Source organism: Bufo bufo, chromosome 3 (genome assembly GCF_905171765.1).
Source record: "Bufo bufo chromosome 3, aBufBuf1.1, whole genome shotgun sequence".
Taxonomy (NCBI): domain Eukaryota; kingdom Metazoa; phylum Chordata; class Amphibia; order Anura; family Bufonidae; genus Bufo; species Bufo bufo.
Genome location: NC_053391.1, coordinates 66422863 through 66443154, shown reverse-complemented (window position 1 = coordinate 66443154; position 20292 = coordinate 66422863). Strand labels below are relative to the sequence as shown.

Sequence of the window (20292 nt, the reverse complement as noted above, 5' to 3'; positions counted from 1 at the left end):
AAAATATCTGAAAATAAGCACATCTTACATTCTGGTATCAGATAGGCTTACCTAATTTGATTATCTTTCCCAGAAATCCAGGGTGGCATGCCTGGCATACAATCTCTCTCAATAGAGAAAACTCCTGCGTTGCTTAAGAGTGGTTACAAACAGCATCTCTAGCTCTGGAGGAATCGTCCTGTATTACATGGACAGTCTGCTGATTGTAATGAGAATTGTTTAATGCTTACTTTTACCTGTGGTGGTGCTGCAGGGAAACTGAACCCTTACTGCCAGGTTTCACCACAGATAGTAAATGACCCATGGGACTCCCAACAAGGTCATACTTTGTAATGTGCTTATTCTCAAGAGACAAGTAAGGATTGTCCAAAGCAAAGAACCCCTTTAATTAGTGTTGAGCGAAGTGAAGCATTAGAAGCAGAATTTGGTCAGAAGTTTAGGTAAACTTCCATTCTAATGAATCCGAATTTTCTCACGCATCATGGTAACGAATCAGGTTTTCCTAAACTGGAAGCTGCACGTGTTACAAAGCAAAACTAAGTGTAGAGGAGATAAGCCCAGGAACGCAAGATCACCCATAATGCTCTGCAGCTAGCCAATCCACAAATAGCCACCCCCTTTGATGTAACAACCCTATAAAACCCTCATCCCGCATGGTCCTGTAAGCTGAGCATAAGGAGAGATGTGGCAAGTGCTCATAGGGACAGTTTTGCTGAAAACTATTTAAAGAAGAATATTGGAGAAGGAGAGCGCGGGGAGACTTATTGTCCGTCGGTTTTATTTATTTATTCCTACATTTACTTATTCCAACATCAGTTGTAAACTAAGATATATACTTCAGTACCAGTAAGATGGAAGCCTTTATTATTCCACTGCCTGCGTGACAACCAATTCAATCCAGTCTGCACCTCTTAGGGGGGGGGGGGGGGGGGCCAGGTCTTTATGATAGGAACTTAGGCCAGTACCAGGAAGGTTCAGAGAGAAGAGGAGCTGGATGATCCTGATGACATATGCTCATCAATATTAGATGATGTGGAAAAGGAGGAAAAGCAGATGGCAAAAGAAGGGCTCCCACCTGTATGGCAGGAGAGTGCTGGGGTTGGAGATGTGGGTACAGCCCATGTTTAAAGGTGCATTAAAGGTGCCACGCGGCCATTAACAATGAAGATCGACTACACAGTGCAGTCTTTATTATTAAATAAAAAGCAGCTGCGAGCTAATTGGCTGTGCAATTCTTCACCACAGCATGGCCCAAACCGCCCCCAGCATGGCCGCTCCATGTGGCCATACCCTAAGGCAGAGTGGCCTGGGTATACCTGATTTATAGCAATTTGTGACAAATTAATTCAGAACTAATCAAATTTCTTGGTAAACTTTTACAAAGCTGCCAAATTGAATTTTTCTAAACTTCGCTCATCTCTATCTTCAATATATACTGGTAGTCTAGATCAGGGATCAGCAACCTCCGGCACTCCAGCTGTTGTGAAACTACAACTCCTAGCATGCTCCTTTCACTTCTGTGGGTGTTCAGAGAACAGCCAAGCAAGTGTGCATGATGGGAGATGTAGTTTCACAACACCTGGAGTGCCGGAGGTTGCTGACCCCTGGTCTAGATAGACAGCTGAAATATTTTAAAGTATACATTTACCATCAATGTCAGAATGGACGACATCTACGAACTTTGCATCAGTATAATGCAATCTTTCTTCAGGGGGTTTCCCGTTGAACAAAGGTCCAGCAGGATCCAGTCCTACAACCCAAGGGAGAAGAATGAGAAGGTTCGGTAAAATGCTACTGCAAATAAACTACCACAAAACAACATCATAAAAATAAACTTATAATAAGTGATAAAGATGGACCCTGGCTACATCAGGAGAGACTGGGGCTGAAGGGTGGTTGACCAATTAAGTCCATGGAATATTTCAAACTTCTGCAGAGAAATCAATTACAAATTTGGACTAAATTATTTGAGAATTTATCATTCAGAGCTCAGGTTACTTCCATGCTCCTAGTGTAAAAGGGAAGAAACATTGTTTTAGCAGCTAAGTGTTAAAAGGAACATTAGTGGGCTCATTAGCAGACCTACATTACAATAATGTATTCATGTCTGCAAGCTAAAAGATAGCAGGTGACAAGACAGAAAAACAAAGAATCACCTGTAATTCGGCCAATTGAACCATTGTACATTTTCCCAACAATACCGGAAATGTGCGCCCCAAGGCTGACTCCTATCATGTAGATGGAGTCCAGTGATCCCCCTTGGCTCTGTAAAAAATATATACAGTAAAGCATTAAAAGAAATGTTACTTTAAATCGTTTATTGTCACTGTGACGGATCCATCGCATGGACACCAGAGGCAGCTTGTGGACACCATTGGCTCAAAATGAGTCCATTGGGTTGCAGGACTAATTTTCCTGTTGAAAATTATGGAATCTGTGTTAGAGGCTCCTCCCGAGCATTTTATTTCTCACATGAAATTGTGTTGAAGTGTTAGACACAGCAACACAGCTATGCTCTTTACTCGGTGACCTTTGAACATACAAGATGATTCATCTGGTTTTCATACGGTGACCCAGTATTACACACATACGTCACATAACCAAGAGAACCTGCTTGTGACTCATTATAAATTCCTCCATAAATAGTACAATTAATAACTTTTATTTTACACTGTTTATGTGTTATACGTCTGCGATATAGCATGGGTTGTGAAAAATAGAAAGGGAGGGACAGAGAAGGGAAGCGAGAGAATGACGAGGCTCTGACGATTTTCAGAGAAACCAAATTCTTCAGTTTCTTATCCCAGGTATCTCCCAAGAAAGAGAACATCTCACCAGCGCCACCTATTTTGCGTATTTGTTTCCCATGGAGCATTTCCAATAAATCTCCATACCCTGGAGTAATTCAGGACTGGATACAGGACTGGATTCTTTAAGGAAATTCAGCACCCTGCCTAAGCCTCTTCAAGGCATCACACTGAGCCAGGCAGAATCCTACTCCATACTGATGAGGGGCAAGCACCCCGAAACAGCTGTCTATGGCTCCATATTTGGCTTGGCTAGGATTCCTTGTCAAATCCCAAGTCTTATTGGAAAAATCAGATCTTGACTCATAGGGGCTCACTTCCAATAGGTAGCTCTGGTGAGATGGTTCTCTTTCTTGGGAGTTATTCTGATTGCCTGGTTGGAGTCGGGAAGGAATTTTTGTTTCCCTAAAGTGAGGAAAATTGGCTTCTACATCACGGGGGTCTTTTTGCCTTCCTCTGGACCAACTTGTAGGATAACAGGCTGATCTGGATGGATAGATGTCTTTTTTCAGCCTTATTATTAGGATACTATCGCTTTGCATATTCATTCCCCCTGGAGCATTTCCAATAAGTCTCCATACCATGGAGTACTTCCAGTAAGTCGCCATACAGGACTGGTCTCTAAAGGAGATTCAGCACCCTGCCTAAGCCGATCCCTATTTTATCAGTCTTTCCATTCTGGTTTTTGGTAGGTGATCAATGTGTGATTGGTGGGGTTGGACTCTTAGGACCCCCTATCGATTAGCAGTGACAGATCAGAGGGTACAGTGGTAACAGGCATGGTGCCATGTCAATACAAGTGAATAGGGCTAAGTTGCAAACCACCCCACAGATGACACATCGACTGGCTATCCTAAGATCAGGCTATCAATGTGATTTCTTGGAAAGCCCCTTTAAATGCACATTAAATATACTAAATATTGAATTATTGAAAAAAAAACTGCTTTACTTAAACTATGTTTTTATTTTTTCTGTTAAGCTTCATTGAAGAAATAGAAATACTGCTTACATGAACCCTAATAAGCCATGAGATGGAATAGCTTGGCTCTACTCCCTGTATTTTTATAACATGAATACAGTAGAATTGACAATTAGCTTTCAGTAGAAATAGAAAAGAGACGGTTTTGTAAATCTCATCCTGCATCCGCACCAATGCTGTGGAATATGTTGGCGACAAAGAAGCAACAAAAAAGAAATCATTTTAAGGGCTCATGCACACGGCTGTTGCCCGGCTGTGCCCGTATTGCGGCCCGCAATATGCGGGCACCGGCCACGCTCTCACCGCATCACAGATGCGGACCCATTCACTTGAATGGGTCCACAATCCGGAAGGTGTAGTATGGAATGGTGGCACAGAATCCCCACGGAGTACTTCCGTGGGGTTTCCGTCCGTGGCTCCGCACCACAAAAACATGTTCTATTTTTTTGCAGTGCAGATGGATCACAGTCCCATTCAAGATGAATGGGTCTGGATCCATCTGCATAATCAGCACGGATGTTGTCCGTGCACTGGAGACCGCAAATTGCCGATCAGCGGCTGTGTGCATGAGCCCTTATCCAGAGGTTTGGAGATGCCTCTATATAAAATCATAAAACCAGTACACTGAAAGGTTTCCCAGGGCTAAAAATATCTGGCGGAAGAAGAATGACAGCATAGTGTGAGCAGACAGAGCAAAACTCAAACAGCAGCATGTGGAAACTGCTATGAACAACTCACTAGTCATGGCCTATTGCATAACATGAGAGCGAGAGACGCCATAGGGAGTCACATTCCTAACAGTTGAAAACAAGAAGATGCAAGACTGATGGAAACTCACACTACATTGATCACTGAGGACTGGACTAAATAATATATCAGAGCACAATCTGATGACACCGGTGAGGTCATACAGGGATTAGTTTACTGGATATTATTATAGAGGGATGCTCCTGAGCTCCCCCTAGTGGTGCCTGCAGGCAGAATGTTCTGTGAGCTCTGTGTCAGAAAATCAGAGCCTTAACCATCATGAAGATATAATAGGAATAATGCTAGCACAGAATTTTTAAGCTCAAAAGGGGGCTATGCATGAATGGGAGGTCCAGTGTGACATCATTGCAGCTAATCAATGGCTGCAGGGGTAAGCAGCTCCCTTTGCTTCATGACAAATGGTCACATGACTCAAAGAGGGCACGGCCAGCGATTGGCTGCAGTGATATCAAACCGCATGTTGACATGGAGGGAGCCCAGTGGAGCACTGCAGACCTGGAGGAGAAGGAGTGGGGAGCCAGCGCAGGGAAGTAGATAAGTAGTCTTCCCCTTTAAAAACTTTAAAGTCTTTACAAGTCATTTCTTGTCCTAAGGTGTAAATACTCTTCTAAGGTAACTCCATACGTGCCAACATTTCAGTTGATAAAATCAAGGCATAAAAACCCGCCCTGGAAACACCCCATTTTCGACACGGGACAGGGCGAGTTTTCCAGGACTGTCCCTGAAAGTACCAGCAAATTCGGAACAGTTGGCTACTATGGGTAACTCCACAATGGGCGTTTTATAATACCAGCAATCTGCAAGTGGTTTAAGAAATCGTGCCCATTTCCTGCAAAAAAAATAAAAAAGTCTGCTGTATGTCAATTTATGTTGAGGATATCCAGTGCGGATTTAACCCTTTGCAATATATAGAGTGAAAGCTGGGACAAATCCAAAGCGCCTGCTTTTTCAGATGCTTGAACATGCACCGGTTATCACAAAGATGCCACTTTGCACACGGTAAGGTCATCATGGTTATGGTGCGCAATCTCTTACCAACATTTCATCAATGAGGCTTTTCAATATGTCTGCCACTTCCCTGGTTTTGGCTGCGGCATTGTGATAGATCAGTGTGGTGGCACCTCGGTTCCAGTCAACTAGGATTATATTGAAATCATCGACGGCGAGCAGTTTCTGAACAATATCATCTAACCACACAGGAGGAGACCCGGTCGGCCTGTATCCATGGGTGATAAAAATGGTCTTCCTTGACACATCCAGATAACTAAAAGCCGTGGCATTCTCCTTGTTAAGATCCGATGAGCAGTTTGCATTGTCTCTGGTGTACAATAACAATTGCACGTGAAGATCCGTTCCGACTATGGCATCTTGTAAATCCAGGTCTGTGAATTTATGGCATGTTTCTTCAGAATCTAGAAAGTGAAGGTTCAAAACGTTAAAAAGGCTATAAGTATAGAGCAGCTCTAGGCATGCTTGTACTCTAGTCACATCCAAACCTGCATTCAGAATCTCCTTATATACTGTTAGCACTCAGGCCCTGGTATATCACACGTCAGTGCTACCCCTCAACAGTGCAAGATCTCTAGAAAGCATGTCCTGCTGTGGTGCATTGTAGAGGTCTAATGCAGATAAGCAGGATGCATGGTAAGGTTGACCTTGCTGGTTAAAAAAAAACATTTCTTACCCCAATCTGTTGCTGACTTGCGCGTTTTTTAAAAATATACAAATTAGGCCTTAAAAGAGTTTTCCAAGACTTTAATATTGATGACCTACACCCAGGACCCCCGCTGATCAGATGTTTTAGAAGGCACCAGTGCTCCTGTAATCGTTGCGGCCCTCTCCATGATTACCAAACACAGCGCTGTACATTGTATAGCAGCTGTTCTTGGTATCGAGTTTCGCCTAGGGCTAGGCCATGCTACTGATGAAAGTGTAGTCAATGGCCTAGGAAAAGCTGAGAGAAGGGTGTAGCGCTACTGTGAATGCCGGTGCCTTCTCGAACAGCTGATTGGTGGGGGTCCCAGGTGTCGGACCCTCACCGATCAGATACTGATAACCTATCCAGAGGATAGGTCATCAGTATGAAAGTCTCGGAAAACCCCTTAAAGTTCAATGTCTAGGGAAGCAGAGAGGAGGACCTAAGGTACACAGAGCTGCTGAGCCCCAGCATTGGTGCATTTAAAGAGTACCCAACCTTTCCGTAAACTCTCCATTAATCAATAGTACAGTATCTGCACATGAGTAATAACACTATATCTGGCCACTAAATCACTTATATCTGGCATTTTTTATCAGTTTTCCTCTGAACATCTAGTTTCCAGATCTCTCACTAGCTACCATCCACTGTACACATAGAAGGTAGAGGAGAAGCTGCTTCCTAAGCTTCTCTTACTCAATCAAAAGTATGACCCAGGATCGTAAAGGACATTACAGAGAGGAACTGGAGTCTGACCTGTACTGGTTGTGAATTTAGCCATTGTGCTGAGATAAAAAAATCTCTATGTAGCTGTGCAGTCTCTTTAGTGTCTCTCTTTGAGTCCCATCTCACTCATGCTCCTGGCCACCATCCTATTACTACACACAAAATCTGTCCTAATCCCACAGCAGGACAAGTTACTTTACAACACTGAGCTGCCTCATCAGGGAATATGATCCTGAACATAGCCGGTAAGTTCTTCAGCTGGATCTCTGTAGGAAAAGAGTTCATGAGGAGACATGAAGTACAGAGAGCAGTGTGTGGAGGTGGCTAATGAGCAGCACCACTTGTATGCAGTCTCCATTACCACAGCCTGTCCTGCCCATTCTCTGTACTTAATGTCTCCTCATGAACTCCATTCTTACAGAGATTCATCTTATTAACTGTATTCAGGACCATAATCCCCGACAAGTAGGAGAGGAGGATGAGGCAGCTCTTTACTTCAGTGTTCTGAGGTAACCCATCCTGCTGTGTGATTAGGACAGGTTTTGTGTGTACTAATAGGACGGCGGACATTGTATTACCCCTAATGATTGCTCTCTAGACAAAACGAGCCATTATATCTAATGAAAGATATTTAGGAATATATTAAAAATAAAGTAATATTTAAGTATTTTTATTTTCTTAATTCCAGGAGAACCCATTTAATTAGAAGAAGTTATAATTTAGGAAATAAACAGGATGTTAAATTCCCTCTGACTGTTCTTCCTGGCATAGTCAACATTTATGGGAATCTCTGCTGTCTACAGCCAGTGAAGAAAGTTCTTCTGAAGTGGTGACCTCCATCACATCAGTATTTTTCCATGTAGAACAGGGTCTTAGACTCCAGCACCCAACACCGACGTAACCTATAGTTATGACTTGTATGGATCCTGTAGAACCTGTATATTCCTGACAAACACTGGGGACTGCCGCTGGTCAGAAATTAAGCAATATAGTAAATTCTGAATGTCCACCAGAGCAGAATATTATGGCAGTGATGTAGTGTGGGGGAAGCCAGACGTGCAGTTGCTCCAGGCACCAAATTGCAAGGTGGCACCTGGCACTGGTCAGCTGGGCTGAGACTGTCAAACAGTGACTGTTTCCAGCAAAATAATGGCAGAGCAGAGAGCCATAGGCTCCCTGCTCTGCCGCTCACTCTTGCATTACCACAGACTGGTTTAGGCCCACGGTCTAGATGAGAGCCAGGAGTGCATGCGCCAATGAGTCCTCAGGGCAGACGCACCCGGCTCTCTTGTATGCCACAGGCCTAAACCAGCCTGGGAATATGAAACTTTGAATAGGATACGCATAGAAGGAGCATAGAGAGAAGGCAAGGGGGGGGGTGGGGTTACTTTTTTGTTTAAGAAGGGGTGCAGAGGGGTCATTTTAGTGAGTGGGACTGGCCTAGTTGAAGCATAAATGGGAACTAATACTGGGGCTGGGGGCATGAGGCCTAAATAAGGATTACTACTGTGGAGACCTAAATGGGGATTGCTTCTGATTGGGGTTCGACCATAAATGGGGATTATTACTAATTGGGGCCTAAATGGAAATTATATTGATTGGTGCTGGATGTGCCCTAAAATGGTGATTATTACTTTTGGGCCTAAATGAGAGTTACAGACCATATTACCCAGACTGATCAAGGTTGGGTGTGGTTCTATAAAAAGGGACGAGTCCACAGGTTAGGGATGTAATATTTGGCTTGCCTCGGGCATAGTCAACCCACGCTATGCCACTGTATTATGGTGCCATGTGCCAGAAGGGGGCCAGAAGGGGCCCATCCAGGAGGAGGAGAACTAAAAGATTTTGTCAGGGCCCCCTCAACAGTATTACCCAATGAAATGATATACAGTGACAGTATAGACAGTGTAGGAAACGGATGGAACAGCTGCCGGCCCTGGTCTGAGAGAGCGATCTTTACTAGCCACAGGAATGGGGCCGGCGTGAAAGGAAGGGACTGCAAAAAAGTTACTGGGGGAGGGGGGCCCCATTCAAAAATTTGCTGTGAATCAATTCTAGCTACGCCACTGGTGTGTGGCATGTTATATCTAATATCCGCACCTATTACAACACCCAGCATTGGCAGGATCAGATCATGTTCACTATTACCTGGTAGATACAGTGGAAAGAAGGGAAACATATTTTTCATCGAAAGACAAATATCAGGTTATAAAAGTCACAAGATATTTGACACGTGCAATCCTGTAGATAAGGCTGGTAGCCTGGTCCAGAACACACCCAGGCAGATTATAAAGGACGCCTCAGACATGGAATTAAAAGGGAATACATTTAAATGGAATCGTGTATAAAATAATGAGTGTAGCCATGTCATCTTAACCAGGGGCACGTGGACTGGCACCATAGGTTGAGACTAGGGGTTAGCGAATTGATTCGCATAAAACTTCGTTAGAATACTGTACGGAGCGGGAGCTCCGTACAGTATTAGAATGTACTGGCTTCGATGAGCCGAAGTTATTACTTCGCGAAGTCTCGCGAGACTTCGGGTAATAACTTCAAAAATTAATTTCTACAGTAAAAAACCTCTAACAGCGATATATAAAATGCTTGCAACATTTTCAAGAACACAAGTGCCAGGAATGTACTGCAGGACATGGTCCTGTTCACAGCTGAGGGTTTGTTACAATGTACAAGTGCATACAATTCTCTGTGGCCTAAACATACTCATAGCTCTTAACTACTCTGAGACATTGTAACATTCTGCAACTGTGTGAAAGCAGAACTGGATATGTATATTGTATTCAACTATACAAGCGTACAGGGCCTGTCATTTCATTAAAAAAAAATACAAAAAAATAAAGAAAGTGAATGTACCGTACATGTATTATGCAGGCTACAAAATGTCTTCATGGCCAGCAGTTAAGATGATATGTTATGGCGAAAAAACAACCTTTGCTGGCAATGACAATTCTGTTAATTACATCATCATTATGTATAATATATGTAATGCAGAAATATTAACATCTCCCATTTACTGACAGCAAGAAGAGATGCTGAAAATGATGAAGAATTAAAAAACTGTAAAGTAAAGTTTAATATTTATAGCAGTTTTTTTTACAATGATGTTTGCAGGCTTTAATACTATGATGCATGGTGTTAGTTTTTTGCAGTGCTCCAGAGGACAACTGCAAAGGGTTAATTACTGCTAAAAGGGATAATTTAACGTTACCAAGTTAAATGGTGTGATTTGTTGTTAAAGCACTTATTGAGTTGTGTATAATATCAATGTATGGGCAATATATAGTTAACATTGGCAGACCTGGTTAGGTTACCAGGGTAATGGCTTTGCCCACCTAATGGTAAGGCCTATTGCACATAACCGTAGGGCTTTTTCAGTGTTTTGCGATCCGTTTTTCACGGATCCGTTGTTCCGTTTTTTGTTTCCGTTGTGTTTCCGTTTCTGTTCCGTTTTTCCGTATGGCATATACAGTATACAGTAATTACATAGATAAAATTGGGCTGGGCATAACATTTTCAATAGATGGTTCAGCAAAAAACAGAACGGAAACGGAAGACATACGGATGCATTTCCGTATGTGTTCCGTTTTTTTGCGGACCCATTGACTTGAATGGAGCCACGGACTGTGATTTGCGGGCAATAATAGGACATGTTCTATGTTAAAACGGAACGGAAAAACGGAAATACGGAAACGGAATGCATACGGAGTACATTCCGTTTTTTTTGTGGAACCATTGAAATGAATGGTTCCGTATACGGACCGTATACGGAACGCAAAAAACGGCCAGTAAACGGGAAAAAAAAACGTCCGTGTGCAATAGGCCTAAGTAAGTTAGTAGTTAGTTCATTGCCTCTGACACCTACTTCGAGATGGACTAGCCATCAGTATCTAGATCTGCATCCCTCAGCCTGGGAATTGAAGAAAAAGAGAGTTAGGGCTTATTCACACAGCCATTGTTCGACCGTGCCGTGCACTGTGGGCCCCACAATTTGCAGTCCTCAATGCACAGGCACCATCTGTGCGGCTGCTGTGATGGATCCAGACCCATTCAACTTGTATGGGTCCGTGATCTGTCCGCAACACAACGGAGGTGTGGAGGCACAAAGAGAAACCCCACAGAAGCACTCCGTAGTGCTTCCGTGGGGTTTCTCTCCATTCCGCACCGACCTTCTGGATTGTGGACCCATTCAAGCGAATCGGTCCACATCCATGATGCGGGGTGCACATGGCCGATGCCCACATATTTGCGAGACGGAATACGTACACGGCCAATGAACGGCCATGTGCATGAGTCCTTAACAAGAATAGAATATCATGTCTGTGGTTATTTGGAGAGAGACTGCAGCGTGGCCTTAGGAGGAAAGTCAGGGAGCACTACTGTTATCATTGTTACTTCCCATTCATTTCTAGGAAAACAAGAGACTCTTCCCTAAGGCAGCACATGCAAAGACTTGGTATGACACAGAAACAGGTTTTTAAATGTATTTATAGTTGGGGGATGTGACGTCACCAACACTAGGAACCAGGGGCATCTGCATCAGGTCTTTTGCCCTTTAGTTCAATGGGCAGGATCATATACAGATCTCATAGGTTACCATAGTAAAACTTAGGTGGCCATTATGGGGACACTGGAGCTTTAAAGCCCCTTTCACACGGGCGGGTTTTCCACGCGGGTGCAATGCGTGAGGTGAACGCATTGCACCCGCACTGAATCCGGACCCATTCATTTCTATGGGGCTGTGCACATGAGCGGTGATTTTCACGCATAACTAGTGCGTTGCGTGAAAATCGCAGCATGCTCTATTTTGTGCGTTTTTCACGCAACGCAGGCCCCATAGAAGTAAATGGGACTGCGTGAAAATCGCAAGCATCCGCAAGCAAGTGCGGATGCGGTGCGATTTTCACGCACGGTTGCTAGGAGACGATCGGGATGGGGACCCGATCATTATTATTTTCCCTTATAACATGGTTATAAGGGAAAATAATAGCATTCTTAATACAGAATGCATAGTACAATAGGGCTGGAGGGGTTAAAAATATATATATATTTTTTAAACTCACCTTAATCCACTTGATCGCGCAGCCTGGCTTCTCTTCTGTCTTCTTCTTTGCTGTGTACAGGAAAAGGACCTTTGATGACGTCACTGCGACCATCACATGGTCCGTCATATGATCCATCACCATGGTAAAAGATCATGTGATGGACCATGTGATTAGCGCAGTGACGTCATCAAGGGTCTTATTCCTCAAAGAAGAAGACAGAAGAGATGCCGACTGCGCGAACAAGTGGATTAAGGTGAGTTAAATATAAAAAAAATTTAACCCCTCCAGCCCTATTGCACTATGCATTCTGTATTCAGAATGCTATTATTTTCCCTTATAACCATGTTATAAGGGGAAATAGTACAATCTACACAACCTTGAACCCAAACCTGAACTTCTGTGAAGAAGTTCGGGTCTGGGTACCACATTCAGTTTTTTATCACAAGCGTGCAAAACACATTGCACCCGCGCGATAAAAACTGAATAACGGAACGCAAATCGCAGTCAAAACTGACTGCAATTGGGTACCTACTCACGCGGGTTTGCCGCAACGCAGCCGTACCTTATCCGGACACGCTCGTGTGAAAGAGGCCTAAAGGGGTTCTACATGTGTTTCTTACTCCTTTGAGAGGTCATCAGCACCTGATCGGCGGGGGATCCCAGGTGTTGGATCAGCTGGCATTGGTCAGCCCTCATCCACTTCAATGAGGCTGAGCTGCGCCCTGGCCCAGTGAAATAGTCGTGGCGTCACTGGTCTGCGAGAAGGCCCTCATGTCGGACCCCCACCGATAAGGTGCTGATGACCTATCCAAAGGATAGATCATGAGTAAGAAACAAGTGTAGAACCCCTTTAAGGAACATTTGGGGTCATTTATTAAACTGGTGTAAAGTAGAACTGGCTTAGTTGCCCATAGCAACCAATCAGATTCCACCTTTCATTTTCCAAAGACGTAAAAAATGAAAAGGTGGAATCTGATTGGTTGCTATGGACACGCATTTGATAGATGATCCCCATTGTAGCTGGAATAAGAGACATTGTGGTCGTCGAGAGGGCATTCTGTAGTCTCTGACCCTTTTGCTTATTAAATCTCCGACCGTATAGAACGAGAGAGCTAGGTCATACTGATCTTCTAGTCCGTGTCCTAACTGACAATGCAAGAAAACTTCTCGCCATTTCCAGGGCCCGAAAATAACAAGAACAAACCATTCGTTCCCTACGACTGAAAACGCATTCAGCTGCTGTAGAGCTGCATTCACATGCAACAATCTTCTCCTCTGTATGGAAACAAGCGATCGCCAGTGTGATCATTCATCCCCATACAGATTCATCGTTTTTCGGTTTACACAGGCGATGTGCTGGCAAGAAAGAATTATTTTAGGTGCCGCATGAAATATAGGATTATACTATTGTCTTTTTATCTTGATCATATTTAACCTGCTGATGTATTCCTTGTAATTCAATAAAAAGAAATATAAGATAACCTAACAAGTAATTTGTCAGGTGATGAGCAGCCCCTTCACACGGGCCAATTATGGGGAATAAGTTCACTCAAAAATGCAAAAATCATAGAGTGCCCCCATTCCTTCCTCCAGGTATAGATAGACAAAGGGTTCTATGTTTTGGGGATTTTTGTGTTAATGTGTCATTTTTCTTTGTAAATACATTTGGGTTGAATTACCAAAACTGGTGTAAAGTAGAACTGGTTTAGTTGCCTATAGCAACCAATTAGATTCCACCTTTCATTCTCCTAAAGGTGCTGTGAAAAATGAAAGGTGGAATCTGATTGGTTCCTATGGGCAACTAAGCCAGTTCTACTTTACACCATTTTTTATCAATTTCCCCACAGCAATATAAAAGAAAATGTACAGATAATAGAACAAAGCATATAATAAATAATACAGCGGAATGAAAAAGCTCTCAGTAAACCCATGACTAAACTTGTTCTGCAGTTGTGCTCCAGCCCCATGGCTGAGGTGCCGCGGCCAGTACTGATAAGGTAGGTTACACCGAATACAACACACTCCAGTACAAACACAGTACATGATCACGCCCTGCCGAGAGGTGGAAAGTACAAAGCGAAAAAGTAATGTCAACAGAAATTCAATGGAATGCAAATACCCCCCCCCCCCCGATCCCTTTATTATCCACACCCTGCATTCTCAACTACATTTACTGTACCATCACAACATGTCTGCTTCTCCTCCTACGCAATAAAAATCGCAGGCCTGTTTGCAAAAATATATGCTCGATAGATAATTCATAGATAACAGTAGGCCAGCAGGAAAACGATGTGCAATTCTACTAGACGACCGAGAGACCTTATAATTGCCCAGGTTGTGACACGGTAACGGGGCCCAGTCTAAGGGCTGGTTCACACTGAGTTTTTTGGCACTGATTTTGGAGCGTTTCCAAAAAATGCCTCAAAACAGCCTCCCGTTCATTTCAATGGGAAGCAGCCCTTGGTTTTTTTTCCCCACCTGGAAAAAAGAAGCAGTACAACCAAAAAAATAAAAAATAATGTCAAAACAGTACGAAAAAAATGCACTGGAAAACAAAAACAAACAAGTGGACCCCGCGCTGATTTTTTCAGTGTGCTTTTAAAATCCATCATGTGAACATCCCCTAAGGATTTATGCACAGGGAAGAGCTGGGGCACATGGAGTCCCGATTACGTAGTCGTAGTCGTCCCACGTGCCCGTCTTTCTGTGTTTTGTTCTTGGAGTCTCAGAAAAGAAGGGGTTATTTTCTGGTGGTTGCGGTGGGGATATCATCCCTAATTTCCAGTGAAAGGGTGTGGACTATATTCACCGATGCCCAAGGGATACTGTAATTTGCATAACTTTCTATGACGCCCTGATTGCAGTGGCAGTCAGGTGTGTGCAGGTAGGTTATACTCCCTATGTTTTATTGATCTAGAAAGGACTGTAGGTAGGATTTACACAGACACCACCTGACAGCAAAGGAGAGCCCCCTGGCCTCAGCCACACGCTAGCCACTGTCTCCATGGTGGGGAGTTTACACGACACGGGGCACGTCAGATGTAACACAGGCCCTGCCTGCAAAGAGCAGCCGTCTCCTCTCCTGACATATCTGGTTTAGTAACTACTTGTATTCCCCATTTAGTTCCAATTCTAATAACTATGTTGTGCCCTTCCTCTATTATACCTCTTAGAAGTTTATGTATATAGGTACAACTTGGAGTTACCACCACTGATCGGACAGTGTCAGACTGTGCATTCCCCAATTGGTAAAGGTGGATTTAGACGAATCAATAATCGTCCAGATTATCGGGAGCTACCTACCGTTCCTGCGAACGTTTGTTCCTGATAATTTGGACACATAAATGTGTCGGCGATCGCCTGATGAATGAGCGAAATGCTCGTTCATTGGGTGATCCTGTCGTTCGTGCAAGCAAATCAATCATCATTTTAGGGCAACATAACGTACAGTGCGGAGGAACAGTGCAGAGCGGAGGCACGGATCAGAAGCACCTCAGTGGGATTTCAGTACGTGCCATTCAAGTGAATTGGTCAGCATCCGCAAATGGCGGGCACTCGGCCGGTACCTGTGCATTCTGGAGCGCAGCACCTGCATGGGGCGCACATGCTCATGAGCCTTAAGTCAACAATTTCAAACTGGGAAAGGTCCAACTCCCGACACCCGCACAATCAGCTGATTGAAGGAGCCATGGCGCACCAGAAAACGAACTGCAAGCTCAGTCTACTCTAGTGAAAGGGACTGAGTTTACAGTTCATTTCCCGGTACAGTTCTGGTGCACCACGGCTCCTATTAGCTGATCGGCCAGGGTGCTGGGAGTCATGCCTATCAGTGATTGACAGCTCTCTCTGTATACACAGTCATGGAGGGAAGGCCGTCAATCACTGATAGGACCGCCTCCTGGACTTCAAAGCCCAGAATGTGCAGGAATTTATATGAATAAATGACAAGTCACACTGCGCAGTTCCTTCCCTGAAGCTGATGCCAGCACAATGAAGGAACACTTTACCGGCACTGCGCATCGCGAGATTACGGCGATCTGACTTTGTGAGGAAGGAGGGGATTCCTGGATACAGGTGGTGCTGGTCTCCTTCACAGGGGGACGTGGCTGGGCTCCAGAACGGTTAGTGCAGCCCCTTGGGCTCCTTACCAGGCTGATTTACATATATATAAAATCATTTTTTACACTCAATAAAACCACACAATGATATGGGACAGGTATATTGCGGACATGCTAGCGCCGATCTAGCCGTGCATGTCCGCATCTCTATAGGGTAAAAAGAGGTGACAGAATCCCTTTAAGTTATCATGCCCTACTGAGCAGGAGAAAGGCTGGACCTGCACCCTCCATACCTCCCAACTTTGTAAATGAACAAACAGGGACGCAAAAAAATTTCCTCGCACTAGGCCACGCCTCTGACTCCGCCCAAAACATCGCTATACACCTAATCCCACCCAGTCCCCTAAAGGCCCCACATAGTAATTATTCCCCCTTCATGCTACCGCACAATATTTATGCCCACATTATGCCTCCTTCATAGAATTATGCCCAGCTGTGCCCCCAGTAATATGTCCACCAGGGGGCGGACTGGGAAATTAAAGTGGCCCTGTAAAAAATACTTAAAAGCGGCCCCATTTTGTAGTTGGATCCAAATTGATGGAAGGCAGGGCTAGCAATACCATATTGTGGCAAATGATACCACCCAACATAGCCAAATACCACAGTCCATTACAAAATACATTCCCAAAAACTCCCACTGGCTGGCCATGAGGAGGGCCCAGGCGCCCCCCTGGGCATCGGCCCACCGGGGAATTTCCCTGTAAGGTCTATGGCCAATGCGCCCCTGATGCCCACATTGTGCCCCCCTGTAATATGCCCCCATTGTGCCCCCCCAGTAATATGCCCACATTGTGCCCACCAAGTATTATGCCCACCAAGTATTATGCCCACATTGTGCCCACCAAGTATTATGCCCACATTGTACCCACCAAGTATTATGCCCACATTGTACCCACCAAGTATTATGCCCACATTGTGCCCCCCAAGTATTATGCCCACATTGTGCCCCCCAAGTATTATGCCCACATTGTGCCCCCCAAGTATTATGCCCACATTGTGCCCCCCAAGTATTATGCCCACATTGTGCCCCCCAAGTATTATGCCCACATTGTGCCCCCAAGTATTATGCCCACATTGTGCCCCTCACAGAAAGTAAAAAATAAAATAAACCACCACATACATACTGTACCTTCTTCCTAGCAGCAGCAGCAGCAGCAGCAGGACATTGACTGCTCTAGTCTGTGAAGGAGGCGGACTGCCGGCCGGTACTGATGAGGTGTCCCGAGGGTAGGTCATTAGTTAGAAAATCTTAGAAAACCCCTTTGATCCTGTCTCAAGTTTAGACAACACAGCTAGAAGGAATGCCAAAAGTATCACAGACATGGGACTTGTCCTACTGACTACAACGTATGAGCGTTCAGTCCGTGTGCTGTCCGTTCATGCAGATGTGAACATCACTTGTGTGAATAGACGCTTACCCCAGTTCAAGCCTGGCTTACTGTACCCCATTACTTTGTGCCAAATAACGACGCCCGTCTTTTTCACAATTCTGTTGCATTTGGATTAGTAAATCCCCATTGGGAGTTATAGATTGCATAACTTATGGTGCGTGGTAGCGGAATCCACAACGGAATTCTTAGGCTACTTTCACACCAGCGTTTTTTGCGGATCTGTCAAAGATCTGCAAAAACGCTTCCGTTACAATAATACAACCGCATGCATCCGTCATGAACGGATCCGGTTGTATTATGTCTTCTATAGCCAAGACGGATCCGTCATGAACTCCATTGAAAGTCACGGGGAACAGATCTGTTTTCTATTGTGTCACAGAAAACTGATCCGTCCCTATTGACTTACATTGTGTGCCAGGACGGATCCGTCTCGCTCTGAGTCCCAGGACGGACAGAAAAACGCTGCAGGCAGTATTTTGGTGTCCGCCTCCAGAGCGGAATGGAGGCTGAACGGAGGCAAACTGATGTATTCTGAGCGGATCCTTTTCCATTCAGAATGCATTAGGGCAAAACTGATCAGTTTTGGACCGCTTGTGAGAGCCCTGAACGGATCTCACAAAAGGAAAGCCAAAACGCCAGTGTGAAAGTAGTCGTTTAGATAACCCGAACCTTGTACCCTGAACTTGAAAACACAAGTTCGCTCATCCCTAGCCCCCTCTCCAAAAAGGGGTTAATGTATCAAGATGCAACTTTTTCGACTTTGATTTAGAAAAAAATACAGCGAGTACTACAGAACACAATGGCAGTTTTTGACAGAAAAAGGTCACATGACCCCTTTTTGCAACTTTTTGAAAGCCATATGGCAATATTTTGTCACACGGGCGATTATGCGTTCAACACATAGGAGTGTAGATGATGCGGCTGGGGCTGGAACTTTGGCCCCCACAAATTTACCAACATTTACATCTAGAAACAGGCGTAAATGTTGGGGAAAAACTACTTCAGCCAGGGGTTGGTGTAGTTTTGCCGCCAGGCACACAGACTGCTGAAGCTGCGCCTAATTTAGGATTAAGTGCACACCTCATTATTAGGGATGAGCAAACTTGCGTTTTCGATTTCGGCGTACAGGTTCGGGTTATCTAAGAATTCTGGTATGGATTCCGCTACCACGGACCATAACGGAATTCTTATATAACCCGAACCCAAACCTGTATGCCGAACATGAAAACACAAGTTCGCTCATCCCCACTCATCATAAATTAGCCACATCTTCCGCCAGCACAAAAGGGGAGCAAAAGATCGGCATAAAAAGCCAGTCTTTGTAAACGACTCCCATTATTCTGCACCGCAATATGTGAACACAAAAGAAAAAAAAAAGCATTTTTCACTAATATACAAAGTCTGGAAAAAATTTTGAATAAATGAAAGAAGACAGCAGACTAGGACGAGGACTAGTGACAGCGCCTGGGAATCCGGATTACAGAATACAGGCTACTATAGACAGAGCCCCAATATTGGTCTGCATTGTAATATAATAAGTGGAATCCCATTGGTTACATTGTATTAGAGAACTGCTTAGAATACAATTCCATAACTTAAAAGTATTGTTATAAGGGTCCATTCACACGTCCACAAAATGGGTCCGCATCCGACCCATTCATTTTCAATGGGGCCGGAATGTGCTGTCCGCATTTGCGAATCCGCACTTCCGATCCGGCAAAAAAAAATAGAACATGTCCTATTCTTGTCCGCAATTGCGGACAAGAAAAGGCATTTTCTAAGAGAGTGCCGGGCGATGTGCGGTCCGTAAAATGCCGGTCTCCATGTTTTGCGGATCCGCAAAACACATACGAACGTGTGAATGGACCCTAGGATAGTTATGGGAACTTTAAACCCTACGAGAAAGAGTCAGTGATAGAAAGTTACAATCCTTACCGGGTTTCACAGAGCAGATCTGACAGAGGAGGAAGAAACAGAGACCCTGGCACAACCTTGGCAGCATAGATGTGGCTCCTGCTCACAGGGTACATGAAAGAAGTGGCGCAGGCAGCAGAGAAGAAGCTGGAAATCACTCTCCTGAGTCTCTGAGCAGCGAGGAGGACAAGCAGGAAGTGCTGAGCCTTCAAGTGACAGCTTCTGAGGCTACCTGGACTCCTCCCCGCCAGGGATAGGCAGCTCCAAGACAGCTGATCGCATTGCACCTTCAATTACCCATAAACTGGTTGGAATCAGGTCGCTGCCGTGGAACCTGTATTTCCACTTTACAGGTCATTTTTTGCTGCTTCTGTCCTAACGTCACCGGGGGAAAAATTCCAGAGGGTGTCGTAGTAAGGACCAGAAGAATGAGGCGGGGTATAGTACCACGTAGGACCTGTAAAGGTCATCGTCCCATTGACTGATCGTCCCAGGTCATCGTCCCATTGACTGATCTCTTCATTATGTTGTCACATCCAGTACTGCGAGAACAGGAGCAGCAAACTCCCCCCCAAAAATGATTAGTAAATACAGGTTCCTGAGCTGTCCCGTCTGTCAGCAGTTTGTTAATGATTAGGGATTAGCGAACTTGGGGTTTCAAGTTCAGCATACAAGGTTCGGGTTATCCCGTTATGGACTCCGCTACCACGGACTGTAACTTGTGGTCCATGATAGCGGAATCCATAACAGAAGTCTTAGATAAGCCGAACCTTGTACGATGAATTCGAAAACACAAGTTCGCTCAACACTATTCGGCTGCATGCACACGAACG

General features: G+C 44.5%; 1 protein-coding gene across 1 annotated transcript in view; it reads right to left on the bottom strand.

The window, feature by feature from the left end:
* Nucleotides 1-19874, bottom strand: part of LIPI (lipase I) — a 49410-nt gene extending 29536 nt beyond the window's left edge. Inside the window, exons 1-4 of the mRNA XM_040423234.1 lie at nt 19481-19874; nt 5590-5966; nt 2157-2265; nt 1649-1750 (exon numbers count right to left, since the gene is read on the bottom strand). Coding sequence (XP_040279168.1) covers nt 1649-1750; nt 2157-2265; nt 5590-5966; nt 19481-19547 — 655 coding nt within the window. The 5' untranslated portion in view covers nt 19548-19874. The remainder of the gene's footprint in view (nt 1-1648; nt 1751-2156; nt 2266-5589; nt 5967-19480) is intronic.
* Nucleotides 19875-20292: the final 418 nt, after the last annotated feature.